The 17,997-nt window shown below is 35.1% G+C and overlaps 1 protein-coding gene across 3 annotated transcripts in view; it reads right to left on the reverse strand.

Moving 5' to 3' along the window:
• FER (tyrosine-protein kinase Fer) overlaps positions 1–17,997 on the reverse strand; it is a 178,938-nt gene that overhangs the window by 32,067 nt on the left and 128,874 nt on the right. Inside the window, exons 7-8 of one of the 3 annotated variants that reach the window (XM_072537447.1) lie at positions 13,291–13,477; positions 8,336–8,503 (exon numbers count right to left, since the gene is read on the reverse strand). In XM_072537447.1, coding sequence (XP_072393548.1) covers positions 8,336–8,503; positions 13,291–13,477 — 355 coding nt within the window. Of the gene's footprint in view, positions 1–3,656; positions 3,966–8,335; positions 8,504–13,290; positions 13,478–17,997 lie in introns of those variants that run through there. The other 2 variants (XM_072537448.1, XM_072537449.1) reach the window with 2 other exon arrangements.

Consider the following 17,997-nt stretch of genomic DNA (forward strand, 5'->3'; position numbering starts at 1 on the left):
AATCACCGGGAATATCACTATTAAACGTTGAAAAGAAAACATTGGAAGGAAGGCTAAGCAATATAATGGAATAATAAACATGGGAATAATATAGACAGATTCAGAAAAGGTAACTCAACTATAGGCCAAATATTTTCAGTAAGGCAAACGCTGGGAAAATTCTACGAACGGAACATCGAACTACATCATCTTTTTGTAGATTTCAAACAAGCGTATGACTCAATAATTAAAAAGGAATTATTATAGCGCAATGCAAGGGTTAAATGTGCCATAAAAACTAATCAGATTAGTAAAATTATGCCTAATCAATACCAAAGCAAAAGTATCCAAAATCAACTGTCCGATGAATTTAATATTAACGAGGGTCTAACAAAAGGAGATGCGCTATCCATAATACTTTTTAACCTTGCTTTGGAACAAGTTATCAGGAAAATTCCTATAAATAGAGAAAGTACAATATTTACAAACATTAAACAAGTCATAGCTGACGCAGACGATATAGACATAATTAGCTGGATATTAAAAGACCTAGAATACATATTTTAAAGAAGCGGCACATACTACAGTAGGCGCCAGTTACGAAGATCCAGCGCAAATCCTTATTTTCGTACTGATTCGATCCGAGCGCCTTGTTTACATATTTCACGCTGTCAGTAGCGCAGCGGTAACTATTCGGTGCCGTTAATTATATTAACAGCATAATCACGTCACTATCCACCTCTTCGGATACAGTCGGCACACGCCACATGCACGAGGTTGGATCTTCCTATGTGGCGTTTACAGTATGAGTCTAGAAGTTAATCTCGTATATCCTATAGCGGACAAAAATATAGAAGAGTAGATCATTTCAAATATTTAGGATCAATAGTTATATATATATATATATATATATATATATATATATATATATATATATATATATAATATATATATATATATATATATATATATATATATATATATATATATATATATATATATATATATATATTACAAGATCCAACTTGGAAATACAATACATTTTGGAGACGGCTATCGCCGTATTCCCGTTCTCCTCCGCCAATCCTCCCGCTCCAAGGCATGCTGCTCCTCCAAACCTCTCGATTCCATCGCTCTTCTAATTCCTTCATTCCATGAGCGTCGAGGTCTACCTCTTTTTCTTCTTCCAGGAAGCTTTCATCTGTGAAGTTTTTGGGACCAACGTTCGTCAGGCATTCTCAATAGTGTCCAAACCATTTTAAACCTCTTCTTTCTATTCTGTCAATAACCGTTTCTGTACCATTCATGTTATTTCTTTTAGATTCGTTGGTCTTCCTTTCCAGCTTTAATGTTCTAACACTTCTTCTCAAATAATCCATTTCAACTGCCAACAATTTTCTCTTCAGGTCTGCATTAATTGTCCATACTTCAGAGCCATAACAGAGAACTGATTCAACCATGGTATACCCTATTCTTTTTTGTTCCTTTTGGAAATGTTGCGATCCCACCATAAGGAGTTCAGGCATCCTACAATTTTACGTCCCTGATTAATTCGGTGTTTAATTTCGATTTCTCCCAAGCCGTTCTTACCAATGAGTGCACCTAAATATTTAAAATTTTCCACTTGTTTGATTTCCATGTCCTCGTCTATTAACACTTCAAACCTTGCATCTGAGTTGATAGCTAAATATTCTGTTTTCTTCATGCTGATTTGTAACCCCCATTTTACATATTCTCTGTATAGACGCTTTATCATAAATTCTAGATCAAAAGAATCTTGAGCTAGGACGACTTAGTCATCCGCAAAGTTCAGGGAGAACAGTACGTCATATCCTACAGGGATTGCCGTGGTTGCCGTGTATGGCAGTGGTTTTTCCAATCAGTAAGGGTGACATACTGCATCCTTGTCTTAGTCTTTTAGTTACTTTTATTGGCTCTGATAGTCTATTTCCAATTTTTAGGTAAGTAGTGTTATCCCTGTATACTTCTGTGAGTATTCCTGAAAGGTATGGACTAATGCCGAGTTGTTGTAAAGCTTGCCACAATTTAAGTCTTGGAACTGTATCATACGCTTTTTCTAGGTCGATAAGAGCTAGATGTACTTCGGTACTAACTGCTATTCTTTTTTCTATTAATTGTTGGAGTATAAACAAGTTATCAGTGCAAGATCTACCAGAGGTAAATCCACTTTGGTCTTCGCTAATTGGATGTCCTACATCATCTTGTAAGCTTGTAAGATAATCCTCTGTAGCAGTTAGGATCTTTTCGATTACCCTTTTTAAAGATGTACCCTTGGTGAGCGGTTTTCCATTCAGATGGTACTTTAATTTGTTGGCAGCATTGATTCTTTAGAAAAGTTATTCGTTCTATTAGGAGTGGACCTTCTGCTTTAAGTAACTCTACAACTATATTGCCAGGTCCTGGAGATCGCCCGTTTTTCATTTTAATTAACGCAATACGGACCTCGTTGTTAGTAGTATTAATGTTACTATTTATTCCAGAAGGAAATAAAAACAGTGATGAGGTAACAGCGAGAATTTCACTTGGAAACAAATGCTTTTACTGCCTACAGAATATTATAAAGTCAAAATTAGAATCTCTTAACTCAAAAATAAAAAATATACACAACAGCTATAAGACCCGCAGTAACGTATGTATCAGAAACATGGACTTTGACTCGTGAACAAGAAGAACAACTTCTTAGATAGGAAAGAAAAAATTTTAAGGAAAATATATGGACCGATATAGGAGAATGGGGAATGGCGTATAAAAATGAACCACGAAATAAATTGAATATTTAATAGACACTATTACAAAAGAAATACGAAGTAAACGAATGAGTTGGTTGGGGCACGTAGAAGAGATGGATGATAAGAGAAATATAAAAACAGTACTTAGAAAAGAAGTAAATGGGAAGAGACTGAGACGTAGGCCCAGGAAGAGATGGATTGATGAAGAGATGGATTGATGGTATTAACCAGGATTTAAAAGAACTAGTAATACGAGAATGGGAAACCAAGCAAAGGAAAGAAAAACTGACACTGAAATTATCTCCTCAAAGAAGACAAACTAAAAGGTAACGATTTTAGATATAATACGCTGGACTTTTTGAGGAGTTGTGTGGCTGGTCTCCATACCATGTAAATATTTAGAGCCTAGAAATTCCAATAGGCGACCATAGTTTATGGACCGTCAGTGGTCACAGATGATGATTGAATTTATTGTCCATGATTACAGTTGCGTTGCCCTTTTCAGCTGGTAATATTAATAATAATTTCATATAAACAAAGTATTTGTTTAAGTAAGAGATTAAAATACAAATAAACATAAACACAGTCAAATACACCAACGAATACAAAAGAAGATAAGAGAAACGAAATAGTGTCCGTAGATGTGTCAATTTACTTTTTAGATTATGATAAAGTGTTTGATAGAACGAAAAACTCATGATACTTGTGAAACAGAAACAACTGACCTGAGGAGTTAGGAGGGTAGCCGCGACAATTTTTGATTGATTTTTCACATTACCCTTATTATTGTTAAATGTAAAAGATATTTATTTGCCTATTCAAAAAAACACGAATTAAATGATCACATCAACAGAATATGAAAGAATATTTAATATTAGATACTAATAACGTGAAACAAAGAAACAAGTCGAAAACATACTATCTTACCTTTCTTCTCTTTATACCACAGCAGGTAAACATTTTCACGAAACTTTAACACCATCAACATTCAACTGTTTGGATGCACCTGTGGTTAAAAACTGGAGAACAATTAACGGTTACACATAATGCAACATATTAATCAACCTTTAGTAATGTATTATGAGCTTGCTTTAAAAAATGTGTCGAACTGAAATGTTTCATTCTATTGTCCTGATGTGTTTATCAAAGGAAATTGAGATAGACAGTTTTATAATATCATATCTACAAAGTTACTATAAATATCCATTTTAATGCAGTGCGTATACTAAAATGAATTCGATTTAAAACATATATAAATCGGTGAGAGCTTGGAAAATAATATTCTGGAAAAAAATGTTGCATGCTTATTCGACGAAATTTTATTAAAACCTGAATACTCGCAATTAATTTGATATCTTTTGATAACATGAAAACTAATCTATAAAAACTCCATAGACCTTAGTTCATTTAATAAGATAATAGTTAAGATTTATTTTATCTTTGGATTTTCGTATTATTGAATTTTTCTAAAAATGCGCTGTTGTAATTGTTATTCATTTTGAATTTAATATTTGTTGCCAAATATTTTTCGATGCAGAAACAAGTCGAATTCTGCGAATACGACAATTTTTTTCAATATAATTCAATATAATAAAAGTGAGATTCTTCTTCTTTATAGTTCAACAACCCTTTTAAGCTTTGGGTTCCTTTAATAGATCCAGCGTTTCCCATCAACCGTGCTCTTTGTGCTGTTACTTTTCGTATTATATTTGGTTGATTGTAGAGCAGCTCCATTACTTCTTTATTTGTTCTTCTTTTACATACGACGTCATTGTCCTCTAGATATCTTGCGTAAACATTTCTTTCTCATCGTTGCAATATGTGGTTAGCTGACACGCGACACATATACCTTTATATATATATATATATATATATATATATATATATATATATACAGCGAAGAGTAAGGCAAGGAGACACAGTCTCTGCAAAGCTATTCACGCGACGCTTTTAGAACATACTTGTAAGAAGGCACATCTGAACGAGTATAGTATCAATATAAATGGAGCTCAGTCATTTGAGATTTGCAGATGACATCGTCCTTGTCCTTATAGCCGATCGTATGGATTATGTAATAATAATGTTTGAAAAATTATATCACGCCTCCTTGGAGGTTTGACTAAAGATTAATATGAACAGTTTTTTTTTAAAACAGAAACAGAAAGAAACCTATTGGTGTCACCGAGAGCAAAAGCTAAGAACTGGAAAAAATACAGATTTCGAAGGACGAAAAGACTGATCAACCTGACGTTGTCGAACAGTTGAAGTTCCCGAAAAATACAATCGAAGTGAGGCTAATAGATAGTAACGAATACGAACAAATGAAACTGGAGTGTGCTAATGTACATCATTATTATTTATTATTATCATCAACTTTTTACTGATATACTTCAGTTTCACTACCGACCTGATAAAAGAAGTGACCCGATTTCAGTTTTTTCAGACTTTCATCTTGCTTTCTCTATCCTAGATTTTATTTCCAGGGAATGGTCCCAGTTTTCATTGATGTTCATACCAAGCTATGTGTATGTTTCTACTCTTTCTATGGGTTGATCATTCACACTGATTCTTTCAATTTGCTGTTCCTTCTTAGAGATCATCATACATTTGGTTTTCTTAATGCTCAGTGAAAGTCCATATCTCTGACTCACTTCTGTGATTCTATTTATTAACTCCTGGAGGGCTTCATAACTGTCAGCGAATACCACCGTGTCATCCAGTATCTGATGTTATTGATACATTCTATGTTAATTCGAATTCCGGCTTCAACGTCTTCTACTGCTTCTTGAAAGATTTCCTCAGAGTATATGTTAAACAGCAATGGTGATAGTATACATCCCTGTCGGACCCCGCGTTTGATTTTGATATCATCGGATTCTCCTGCCTCTGTATGGATAGACGATGTTTGATTCCAGTAAAGATTGCTAATAATTCTTAGATCACAGGTGTTTATTCCAATATTTGTTAATATCTCCATCAGTTTATCGTGTTTTACTGTATCAAATGCTTTATTATCGCAATTCATACCTCTACATTGTTGAAATAGCACTTGTATGCTAAAAAGAGCCTCTCTCGTACCCACTGCATTCCGAAAACCAAACTGTGTACGGCTGATTTTTTCTTCGCATAGTCTATATATCCTTTGATGTATGCTTTTTAGAAATAACTTTAAAATGTGGCTCATTAAGCTGATGGTCCGGAAATCATTGCAGGATACGGATTTTGTTTTCTTTGGTAGGGCAATAAACGTTGACTTTAGCCATGATCTTGGTATTATTCCGTTTAAATATATGTCATTGAATATTTTTGTTAGTCGTTGAGTACCTTCGGTGTTAAATAGCTTTATGAGTTCAGCATATGCATTGTCAGGTCCAGGAGCTTTGCCATCTTTTGGATGTGATATTGCTTTTTCCACTTCATCTGATGTGATTGGTAAGTGGTCATTACATATGTAGGACGAACGTTGTTCGGACCTATTATCATCAAAGATTTCTTGTATGTATTTGGCACATATGCATATTTCTTGATTTTTATCTGTGATGATGTTCCACTGTTGATCTTGCAGTTTGCTAGCTATAAGGACCTGGCTCCCTCATAATAGGAAGGAGAGACGTCAGCGGCTAGCATAAGGCAGGGTCACCAAACCCCGTAGCAGCGTATCCTCTATCGGAATCGTAGAGCGGTACTACCTGATACCTGCGCTAATGTACATACAGACAAAAATATAGCATAATAAAGAGAATGACACTATTTATTTGATTCAACAGCGTTTGCACTCCGAGCGTCGCTGAGAGACTTGGTACACATGTGCGCCCAGAAAAATATAAAGGAACTAATAATAATAAAAAATGATAAGAATCGGCCAATTCTTGATGAAATACGAAAGGATACTAAAATGTTTAAAGAAGCAGAAGCAAAACATGGCAGCTTGGAAATGAAGAAGAGTTCTAATTAATGATTTGTTTGACTGTACCTACAGGAGGACATGCAGGAATAAATGTAATATAAAAAAATATAAGGAAATACTATTTCTGAAACGGATAGCAGAAAGATGTTAAAATAGATGTGAAGAGTTGCGACGATTTCCACGAATAAGCACTCGATCATCATCATCATCATCATCATTCAATCTTCGCTTATCCACTGCTGGACATAGATCTCCCTCATAATTTTCCATCTATTTCGATCTTGTGCCTCTTGCATCCAATTCCTATGACAACGTTTTAGATCGTCAGTCCAACGTGTTGGTGGACGACCTCTACTTCGGTAGGCATCATCTCTTGGTCTCCATTCCAGTATCCGCTTTGTCCATCTATTGTCTGTCATTCGAGCCACGTGACCTGCCCAGTTCCATTTTAGTGTTGCTACTCTCTCTACTGCATCACCCACTCCTGTTCTTTGTCGTAGATGGCGATTTGGGATCTTGTCTCGTAGTGAAACGCCCAACATAGCACGCTCCATCGCCCTTTGACACACACGGATCTTTTGAAATGTTCTCCTTGTCATGGTCAACGTTTCGGCACCGTAAGTTAACACTGGCAAAACACACTGATTAAACGTTTTTCTTTTAAGGCATATTGGTATATCAGACGATTTGAAAATATGGTTCAGCTTGCCGAAGGCTGCCCAAGTCAGTCTTATACGACGGAGAAGCTCAACGGTTTGGTTATCTTTTCCTATGCGAATCTCATGACCTAGGTATTTATAGGCCATTACCTGGTCTATGGATCTTGTTCCTACGCATATATATTCGCTGACTACAAGATTTGTCATCATCTGGGTTTTAGATATATTTATTTTCAATCATGACCAGCAAACTCCTCACTATCACATCGACAGCCACCAGCGTATTTGACACGATATTTATAGATCTAGTAGGCCTATTTGAGATAGATGACAATGAGAATAGATAATTATTGACACTACAGTGCGAGTTAAGCAAATACATAGAAGGATATGTAATACAAAACAAAGAAGCCGAAACAGTAGCCAAATCATTGATAGAAAATTTCAATCTAACGTATGGAGTACCCAAAAGAATAGTAACAGACCAAGGCACAAAGTTTATGGCAAGAATATTTAAGGAAACATGAGCAGCATTGCTGCAAATATAGCAACTTAACTCCACAGCGTATCACCACGAGACAATTGGAGCTTCAGAAAATACTCCTAACCATCTGAATGTGTGCTTTAGGATATAACTGTTACAATTCCCGAAAAGGTGGGGCATATGAGTACAATATTATTATTTTCGTACATTTCGGTACACTCAGCAACAGGTACACACCGTTCGAATTTGTATTCGTAAAAGCCTGTAGACTGCCTACAAATCTACTGAACAAAATCGAACCACTATTCAAATTTGACGATTATCCTTTGGAACTAAAATACAGATTAGTCAATATAATTTCACTTTACCTCATTTGGTTATTTTCCTGGTTTTAAGGGCCACTCACAATGCCTAAATTATAACAATGAACAAAAAAGTTGAATTATTAACACTAATGAAGCAACAGTCAACTTAACTAACGTTACACCTGTTTAAAGCTAAAGTTAACATGCAAAAGCTAGCAGCAGAGACATGCTTCATATATCTAAACACCTACGCTAGACTCTCCCCCTTCACTACAAGTAGCAGAATCTTTTCTCCTGCGTGGAGGAGGAACAGGAGACGAAGGATCTGATTTTCGTCTAAAGGGTTTACGTAACATTTTAACTATCTTCTGAGGCTCGAACCTACTACGTTTAGAAAGCGTACTTTGAGAACCATTACCCTAAAATTAGTACTGGTTAAACCTACACCAAATTATGTTATTATAACTACAAAACTACAATTATAATATGAATAATATGGATAAGCACCTGAAATATGAAATATTTTTTAAATAAACCATTAATAAACTGTGTGATGGTGTTAGATAATTTATAACGGTTTAACTTTAGATAAATATAGTATAACCACCGTTGCTACATTCAGTTTTAATTTATTTTTATCCAGAAATTGACAATTTCAGGAACTTATTATTATTTTCTATTATTATTGTCTATTATTTTTTCTAGTTTAATCCGTATTAGAAGTTAATATTTTTCGATTTTATAATTTTCTCCCACATAATTTTTGGTTGTGTTAAGACTAACAGTTTTTATGACGACACCTTCTGGCGAAGGTTCGCAATCACTGCAGCTATTCTTATATTTGATGCTGCCGCCCTGAACAACTCTGGAAGTACAGCCAAATCATGAACGGATGTTTCTTAAATATGAGATTCCTCGTCTTCCTCTCAATCTCTTTTTTTCTATTTTACCCTATATGATAAGCTGAAATAGGGCAAATCTCTCTCTTCTCTTTACATGTGATAATATATTTTAACTTTGTATTATTTTGTATTCCATATTAGCTCACGTGGTTTCTGTACGATGATACTTGCCCATTTATTTGACGTTTAGTCCAAGAAATCTATTCAAGCATTTGTTCATCCACATTTCAATAGTTTATAGTCTTTTGGTGTTAGATTTTTTCAAGGTCTAAGCTTCAGCTCCATATAACAATCTGGAGTAGATGTAGCATCGGGGGGAAAGGGTAAAGGAGTAGAACGCGAAAACATGGAGTTGGTTCCAGTTTACTCCACTTAGCCTATTCTACTCAAATCCGACTCTCACCTTCAGGCTGTTAAACCGAGCAACCCAATTGGAGATCCGGTATCCAATCCGGGTGGAAAGTTGGGTCGGGAATTGATGAGAGTGGGTGAAATCGTGCTCCGAAAAAGGGGTTGCGCTATGGGCCGGCGTTACGTACATGTAAAATTTAAAGCTAGGAAACAGAAATTATTTCCTCGGAATAGTACGGATAAGCACAAGTTGGTACAGACCTGGAATAGCGATAAGAGCCATTAGACAATTTCAAAAATATAACATGGATATAACAGCAATACAGAAAATTAGATGGATAGCAACGGGAAATTAGGAAATGGAAGATGCTATATCAGTCTTTTGGTTGGGTAGTGAGAACAGACCTGAATACGGATGGGGATTTGTCATTGCAAAAGTATTAAATCCGGCAGTCATAGATTTCAAGCCAATAAACGAATGAATCTGAAATGTTAGACTCAAAGGTGAGTGCCTAGGATATTTACAAGGTCACATGGGTTTCAAATGATGGAAGAACACGTAACCAAATAGATTATGTCCCCATTGGTGCAAATTCGCGAAGTATGAGAGGAGCGGATAGCGATAGTGATCACTTTTTGGTAAAATCTAAGTTGAGAACACGAGTAACAGTACAAAACCTGCAGCAACAAAAACAAAGAGAAAGATGGAACAGAGAAGCTCTTCAAACACGAAATAAAGAACTGGATTATCAAGTAGCCATAAGCAACAGATTCGAATTGTTGGGAGAGGAAGAGCATAATGCAGATTGAGGAGAAGCATGGAGCGAGTGGCATCAGTTATAGAATAGCAGCGAAGGAAACCATTGGAAAAAAGAAGACTTGCCCAAAACGGAAATGGTTTGACAAACAATGCAAAGAAATACTGGAAAATAAAAACTCTTAAAAGATTGGAAATGCTGCAAAACCCTACAGATGAGAACAAAGCAGATTTTCACAGAACAAGAACACAGGCAAGGCGACTATTAAGAACTAAAAAGAGGAGCTAATTAGAATAGCAAATACCAGAAATGGGCATAAGTGGCGAGGGGAATCAACTAAGGAAATTCTATAGGGAAGTGAAGACAGTCAGACAACGTGGAACTGTTGGGGTAACACTAGCTACGAAAAATTACGCAGGTGAAGTAATAATGATAGAAACAGAAATCGTCGAACGATGGAAGGATTACTCTTTCCGAGTTTACTAAATGTTGAAAGTGAAATGGAGGAAGCAGATAATACATTCCATTCTGCAGCTGTGGAAATACCAGCACCAACACTTTAAGAAGTAAAGAATGCGATAGCATATCTTAAAGATCACAAAGCGCCAGGAAATGATGTTACAAATGCAGAATTAATAAAAAAGGAATAATCGTTTTACATCAAAAATTGTATGACATTATTCTGAGAGTATGGCAACAACAGAAAATACCTAGGGAATGGAATGGAAGCGTTATAAAATACCCATACACAAGAAGAGAGAGAATATATCAAATATCTACAATCCGACAAATATTAGAAAAAAACTGGGATTTCAACCGAGATGTACAAAAAATTTTCGTAGATTTCCAGCAAGCATACGGCCAGCAATAGGAATATCAAGAAAATTAGTGGACTATCTCAAATGTTCAAGACAGACTCATATGCACAGGTAAAGATAGGAAACAGAACATCGATGCCATTTAGTATAACATCAGGAGACCCCTTATCACCGTTGCTATTCAATTTGGCTTTAGACCAAATTCAATTTGGCTATTCAATTTGGCTTTAGGGCGTTGCTATTCAATTTGGCTTTAGGGCAATATGCAATTAATAAAATATTGTCTGAGCTGACAGGGGGATTTGCGAATCGAGGATCAAAATTATTGTTGGTCTTTGCTGATGATCTAGATACAGTCGCTCATTCTGCAAGAGATGTGAGAGAGCTATTTTCATAACTCAGGAGAAAACATGTAGTCTGGGTCTTCGAATAAATGAAGATAGGACGAAATACATGCTAGTAACGTAAAGTGAAAGACCAAGTTATGCAGAACATATTATTTACCACAACTTCGAAGTAGTAAAAGAGTTTAAATATCTGGTGGCGGTAATCACAGATGACAACCACATAGAAAAAGAGGTATCAGCAAGGATAGCTGCGGGGAATAGATCACTATACTCCCTATCATCATTATTAAGAACCAAGCTGCTAAAAAGACAATCTAAATTAAGACTGTAGGTACATGTCAATTATTCCCCCAATTGTTACATATAGAAGTGAAACATGGACTTTACATCAGCAGGAAGTAAATAAGCAGCTAGTATTTGAAAGAAAGGTTCTAAGAATAATATTTGGCCTTCAAAGGGATAAATCGGTATTTTAATAATGAACCGACTATCTTAATGCTAGTAGGTTCCCTTATTTGTAACACACTTCCATTTGTTCTGCGTTATGTTAAGATTCTTTGCAATACACACCTTTCAAAGGCCTCTCATACTATTTACTTCTACAGTAAATGTTTAGAATTCATACAGTATTATGAATGAATGAAATGTGATAAAAATAGTTAAATTCTGTAGAGTCACATTTTTTTCAGAGTTGCGCCAAATGTAGGCAACTTACAGTTCCTCCTTGCGGTATTACCACACAATGCATTCATATGCTTTTGTTCAGTAGCGCACCTAGAATTTGCCTCTGGGGGGTTTTGGTTGGTCACCGAAAATTTTTAATGATGTTACCTCCATTTTGAGTCCTTAAAATGTATGAGTAATGTAGTGTCGGAATAGGGTCCTGGGGGGGGGGGGTTAACCCACAAACCCCCCCCTTGGTGCGCCACATCGTAATATATGTCAAGGTATTAAATCTTGGTAACGAACTCCTGTTTGTTACAGACAAAGATTCATTTTGGCGATTTAGATTGCGTATGAAGCCAATTGTTTTGTATGTATTCATTTTAATTCTCTTTCTGCTGCCTTTCCTTATTATAGGCATTACATTTGTTTTATTACTTCTAGTAAAGCTTCAATAGTTCTAGCTATAATAACTCTGACATCCTACCGTAAGTTGTTCACATAGATTCCGTTGAGTTTAAAGCATTTTTGAAGTGTTTAAAAAACATTTTTGATTTGATCAAACCTTTTCTTATTTAAGTGATGGATTCGACCGTTACTTAAGGCCGAAGATAGCTTAAGGTCTTTATTTTGGATGTGAAGAATGTGAAATTCGTCATTAAAAGAATGATTATTAGAATGTTTTTCTATTATGTTCTATTATACGTTTGTTAAAAGTTCTACCAGTTTAACCGATGTAAGTTTTTGGACAGTCGCCACATTTGAGTTTGTATCCACCACTGTGTAAGTGCTTTTTATTTTGGCTCTTGTTATTTTTAATATATTTGCATAAGTTGTTGTTTGTTCTAAAAGCTGTTGTTATTCCTTTCTTTTTTATGTGTTTGGCTATTTTTGTTGATATTTTGTCTGTATATGTAATCGAGCAAAAGGTACTGGGTTTTTTCTCTGGTGGTGGAAAAACTAATTTCAGGGTTTTCTTGTGTAGTTTTTTATTTAGAATTTTATTAATTGTTTGTTCGTTGTACCCATTGTTTACTGCTATTTGCTCAATAATATTTAATTCTGTCTCAAAGTTGTATTTTGACATCGGAATTTCTGTTAATCTATGTATCATGCTATGATAGACTGCCAGTTTATGTTGTGTAGGATGGTATGATGAATTATGTATAGTCGTATCAGTATGGGTAGGTTTATGAAATACGGAGAACTCATTTTAATTTTTAAGTCTGATGATTTTTAAATCTAAAAAATTAATGGATTGATTTTGTTCTGTTTCTATTTTAATTTTTCTTATTTATTTGTTTCTATAATCTACTTCTAAGACTTCATATGTTTTACCCATACTATAATATGATTTGCTTACTTACCTCTTCTGTATTACCATTGAACGAATTTTGACTATCTATGGAGAGATCACAGGCGGCGGGAGCTTCCTCGCAACCTAATTCATTTAAGGCACTTCTTATCAGTTCGGTTTGTTTGAGCATCTTCCTCTCTTGGCATTTTAATTCGTTTATTTCCTTTTTGGAAGTATCTATATTTATAGTAGAGAGCCTAAAAAATAAAAAAAATTTTTAATCGACTCAAGAATTTAATAAAATATCATTATATAAATACAACAACAAAAAGTTATTAATAAACTAACCATAGTTCCCTTCATTTGTCACTCTATCGACCTAGATTATGCGTAGTAGCCTTTTATACACCCACATTTCGAAAGTTTAAGGTTTATTTATATTTAGTGAGCGTCCTCTAGGTTCATATTCCAATTGTCGTTTATATTTAAACCGAGACAAGTCATGTTCTGAGTTCGTTCTTTTTCAATACCATATGCTGTAATTATGTAATCGTAATCGTCTACCGGTGGTTTGCAGACTACTTTATTGATATATTTAGTTTTCAAATTATTGTTTTAAGCCGTAAAGATTTTGAAAACGTGGCTCATAAAATCTATTCACATACAGTTTATTGGCAATTCCTCTGTTTGATATACATACTTTATTTAAAAGGCCAAGAAATGATTTTCCCTTTAATTTCCAAGTATCTATTGGAAATAAATGGAACCTATCTTCTATAAGGCTAATCGCTAGATAAATTTAAGGAATGCTGAGCATAACATTTTGAGAAATATTTCAGATAAATGACAAATTTTGAAAAGAGAACCAAATAAAAACATCCAAAAGCTTAAACTAAAGAATATATTAAATCCACCCGGTAGAGAATAGTAACGGCAATGGTCAAAATAATTTAATTTATTTTATTATCTATTTTCAACCTTCAACGTAGTCATTGAACCGTTTAATCAGTTTACGCTGCATACCACATTTATTATACCTTTAATGATCTATGAAAAAGCATTATTTTAGAATAAGAAACTATCTTTAATGAAAAGGTTCTGAAACTGTTTTCTTGTGGCATATTGTTTATGACGATGTACATAATTAGAAACAGTTTATTGTCGTATATTTACGAAATATTTTAAGGTACATTTAATTTGAAGTTTTGCACTTTCAGAAAATGAGTATTATTACCATACTCATTATTTGAAAGGTGTGTTAAAAAATTTAACCTTAAAAAACCCCGTGTTTACAATAATAATTCCTATATTGAAATAGCGAAGCGTTGACCTTTAAAAGGGGCAAACAAAGTAGGGAGAGTTAGAATTTGTTGCCGGTTGTTCTATGTTTTCTAGGTGCGCCTTGTCTCCTTTCTTGTGTAGTACCTAGAAAACTATAGGCCAATCAGCCTAATGGACCACATCTATAAAATGTTTACCCGAATAATTACGACAAGACTAGAGAAAAAGTTAGATTTCTTATAGCTCCGAGAACAAGCTGGCTTCCGCTCTAAATTCGGAACAAACGATCACCTGCAAACAGTAAAAACCTTAATAGAAAAGTCGCTAGAATATAACAGACCACTGGTATTTATCTTCGTAGACTTTCACAAAGCCTTTGACACCGTGGAATTAGACAGCATTATAACTGCTCTGAGCAATAGCAGAATAGATTACCGGCTCACAAAGCTAGTACAAACATTATACCAAAACGCCACAATGCGTGTAAAACTACATGATACCGCCAAATTCATATCAAGCGAGGTGTGAGACAGGGCGACACTCTCTCACCTAAATTATTTATAACGGTCCTCGAATACGCCTTTAAAATATTAAAGTGGGAAAATAGAGGAATAAAAATAGATGGAGAAATGCTCAATCATCTGCGTTTTGCCGACGACATAGTACTTATTACCGAAGATCTGGGCGAAGCACAACAAATGGTACAAGAATTAGAAAACGTATCTTCAACAATAGGTCTAAAAATGAACATCGGTAACACCAAATTTATGACAAATTTAGTTCTCAGCGAACACCTAATCATCCAAAATCAAGTGGTAGAATTGACAGAAAGGTACATATATCTTGGTCATGTAATCAGAATAGGCAAGGACAACCAGACCCGCGAATTTCAACGACGAATAACACTTGCTTGGGCGGCGTATGGTTCACTAAGAGAAATCTTTAAGAGCAACATGCCGATAGCTATGAAACGGAAGACATTTGACCAATGCGTTCTTCCTATTATGACATACGGAGCAGAAACTCTCACGCTCACAAAAACAACAGCACTAAAAATGCGGGTGGCACAAAGGCCAATTCGGAAAGTGGAAAGATCAATTCTCGGCGTGACAAAAAAAGACAAAAAGGAAAAGAACAGGTATCAGTGATGTCGTCGAACGTATAGCCAAGCTGAAATGGAATTGGGCAGGTCACATAGCGAGACTGAAAGACACAAGATGGACCAGAAAACTAATTGACTGGCGCCCAAGAGAAGAAAAACGCAGCAGAGGACGACCACCAACACGCTGGATGGACGACATTGGACGAATATCCAAGAAATGGCAACAAGAAGCACAGAACCGTGAAGAGTGGCGAAAAATGGGAGAGACCTATGTCCAGCAGTGGACAGAAGAGGTTGCATGATGATGATGTTTTATGTTTTATTACATATATATATATATATATATATATATATATATATATATATATATATATATATATATATATATATATATAAATATATATATATATATATATATATATATATATATATAAATATATATATATATATAAATATATATATATATATATATATATATATATATATATATATATATATATATTTATATATAATTCTTTGGTAGGTAACTTTCGGGAAAGCGTCAAGTCAAGGATCGGCTAGAGATGGTATAAGCCAGTTTGGTGTAGAACTTTATTCTAAATGTGAAATTTTCGGTTATAGGCTGTCACCTTCATATGCACCTAAATGGAAAACTTATTTAGTACAAATGGTGGAAGTTAACATTTAAAAACCTACATTGAAAATGTTCAGTTGGTCCTAGTGGTGAAGAACACTGTCATAAATATGTTAAAATTGTTAAAAAATACATTTAAAATTTTCAATAAAAACATTACAACACCAAAGGGTATTTTTACAAATACAACACAAAAAACATCTAAAACCCAACAAAAACCGCATCTTCGCCATCTTCATGTTTAAGGTAGAAAAGAAGAATTTTTCTTCTTTTTTGATGACAATGTTTCTGATTTCTGTCAATACCTAGATGTCATATGTAACAAGGTTATATTTACATCTGCACCTCGTGCAATAAAATGGAAATTGGAAGTAATCTTTTGAAAAACCAAAATAGCAAGGAAATGAAGTCTGCTCTCAAGTGCAGGCAGGTCATCTGTGTATGTTATGGTAAGCCACCTTCATTTTTCAACTTGTTACATCTTGTCAAGTCCTGCTGAAGCAAAAAAGAATAAATACCTACAACTTAAGTTTTCAACATCTTTCTTACAGTTCATAGAAGAGCTGCAGTTATGGATGTAGCACATTTCTATGAAATTTCTCTTAAATTGGTTGTCAACTCTTTTTAGTACTTCCACATTTTCATAGTTAGCAATGTGTCCAGTATTCTTAATATGTTGGCTAAAAGCTGTACTAGTAGGATTCCTCACAACATCACTCTTGTGCAAAGCTATTCTTTTTGAGAGTTTCTGGCTGGTTTGACCGACATACACCTCTGAACAGGAACCACATGTAATAGAATACACTACATTGAAGTTATCCAGTTTTTTGTAGTGTTTTAGGAGAAGGTTAGGGAGAAGAAACAGGCTAGAAAAAGGAATGAGAGGTCCAAAAGAGAGGAAGAGAAAAGGAAACAAAGCGCGCTGTAGCTACTGCTAACGAATTATCGTCTGCAAAGCTGTATGAAGGGTTGGAAACACCTGAGGGTATGAAAAAGTTATACACACAAAAGCAATCAAAGGACTTGACCCACGTACGTCAGATTAAGAGTAAGGAGGAAGAGTATTAAGATCCGATGTTGAATAAATCAAAGTTGTTACGAGTATTTCAGAAAGTTGTATAATGAAGAACACCAAAGAAGATACAGGACATTACAGGACTCCAAATGAGAGTGTAATACCGGGTATAACGAGAAATGAAGTTGTTGAGGATATAAATAGGATGATAGCTGATAGAATGCCTGTGTAGGTTTGAAAGGCTCTAGGCGAGGAAAGAGTTAATTTGTTGTGGCAAATGATGAGTAATAAGGAAGAGCGTGATAGTATCACTGGATAAAAATAAAGGGGACATTCAGGACTGTAAAAACTATGGAGCGATAAAGTTAATGTAGCACACAAAGAAAAGAGAGCTATATTTGGTATTTGAGGATCTTGAGAAGGCGTATGACACAGTTCCCAGACAAGAGCTATGGAGATGTATGAGAAAGAAATGGGTTCCTGAAAAGTACGTAAGGTTCGTGAAGGACATGTATAAAGGAGCGTACACCAAAGTAAGGACTTCTGTCGAATTGACCGAAAGTTTTCCAGTAACGGTTGGTTTGTATCAAGATTCTTCACTGAGTCCGTACCTGTTTAATCTTGGTACGGATGTACTGACAGAGAAGGTAAGGGACGGGGCTCCTTGGTCAATGCTGTTTGCAGATACTATATTATTAGTGGAGGAGAGGAAAGAAATGTTGAAGAAGTTGGAGGGTTGGAGAAG

The sequence above is a fragment of the Diabrotica undecimpunctata genome, chromosome 7 (assembly GCF_040954645.1).
Source record: "Diabrotica undecimpunctata isolate CICGRU chromosome 7, icDiaUnde3, whole genome shotgun sequence".
Classification (NCBI taxonomy): Eukaryota; Metazoa; Arthropoda; class Insecta; order Coleoptera; family Chrysomelidae; genus Diabrotica; species Diabrotica undecimpunctata.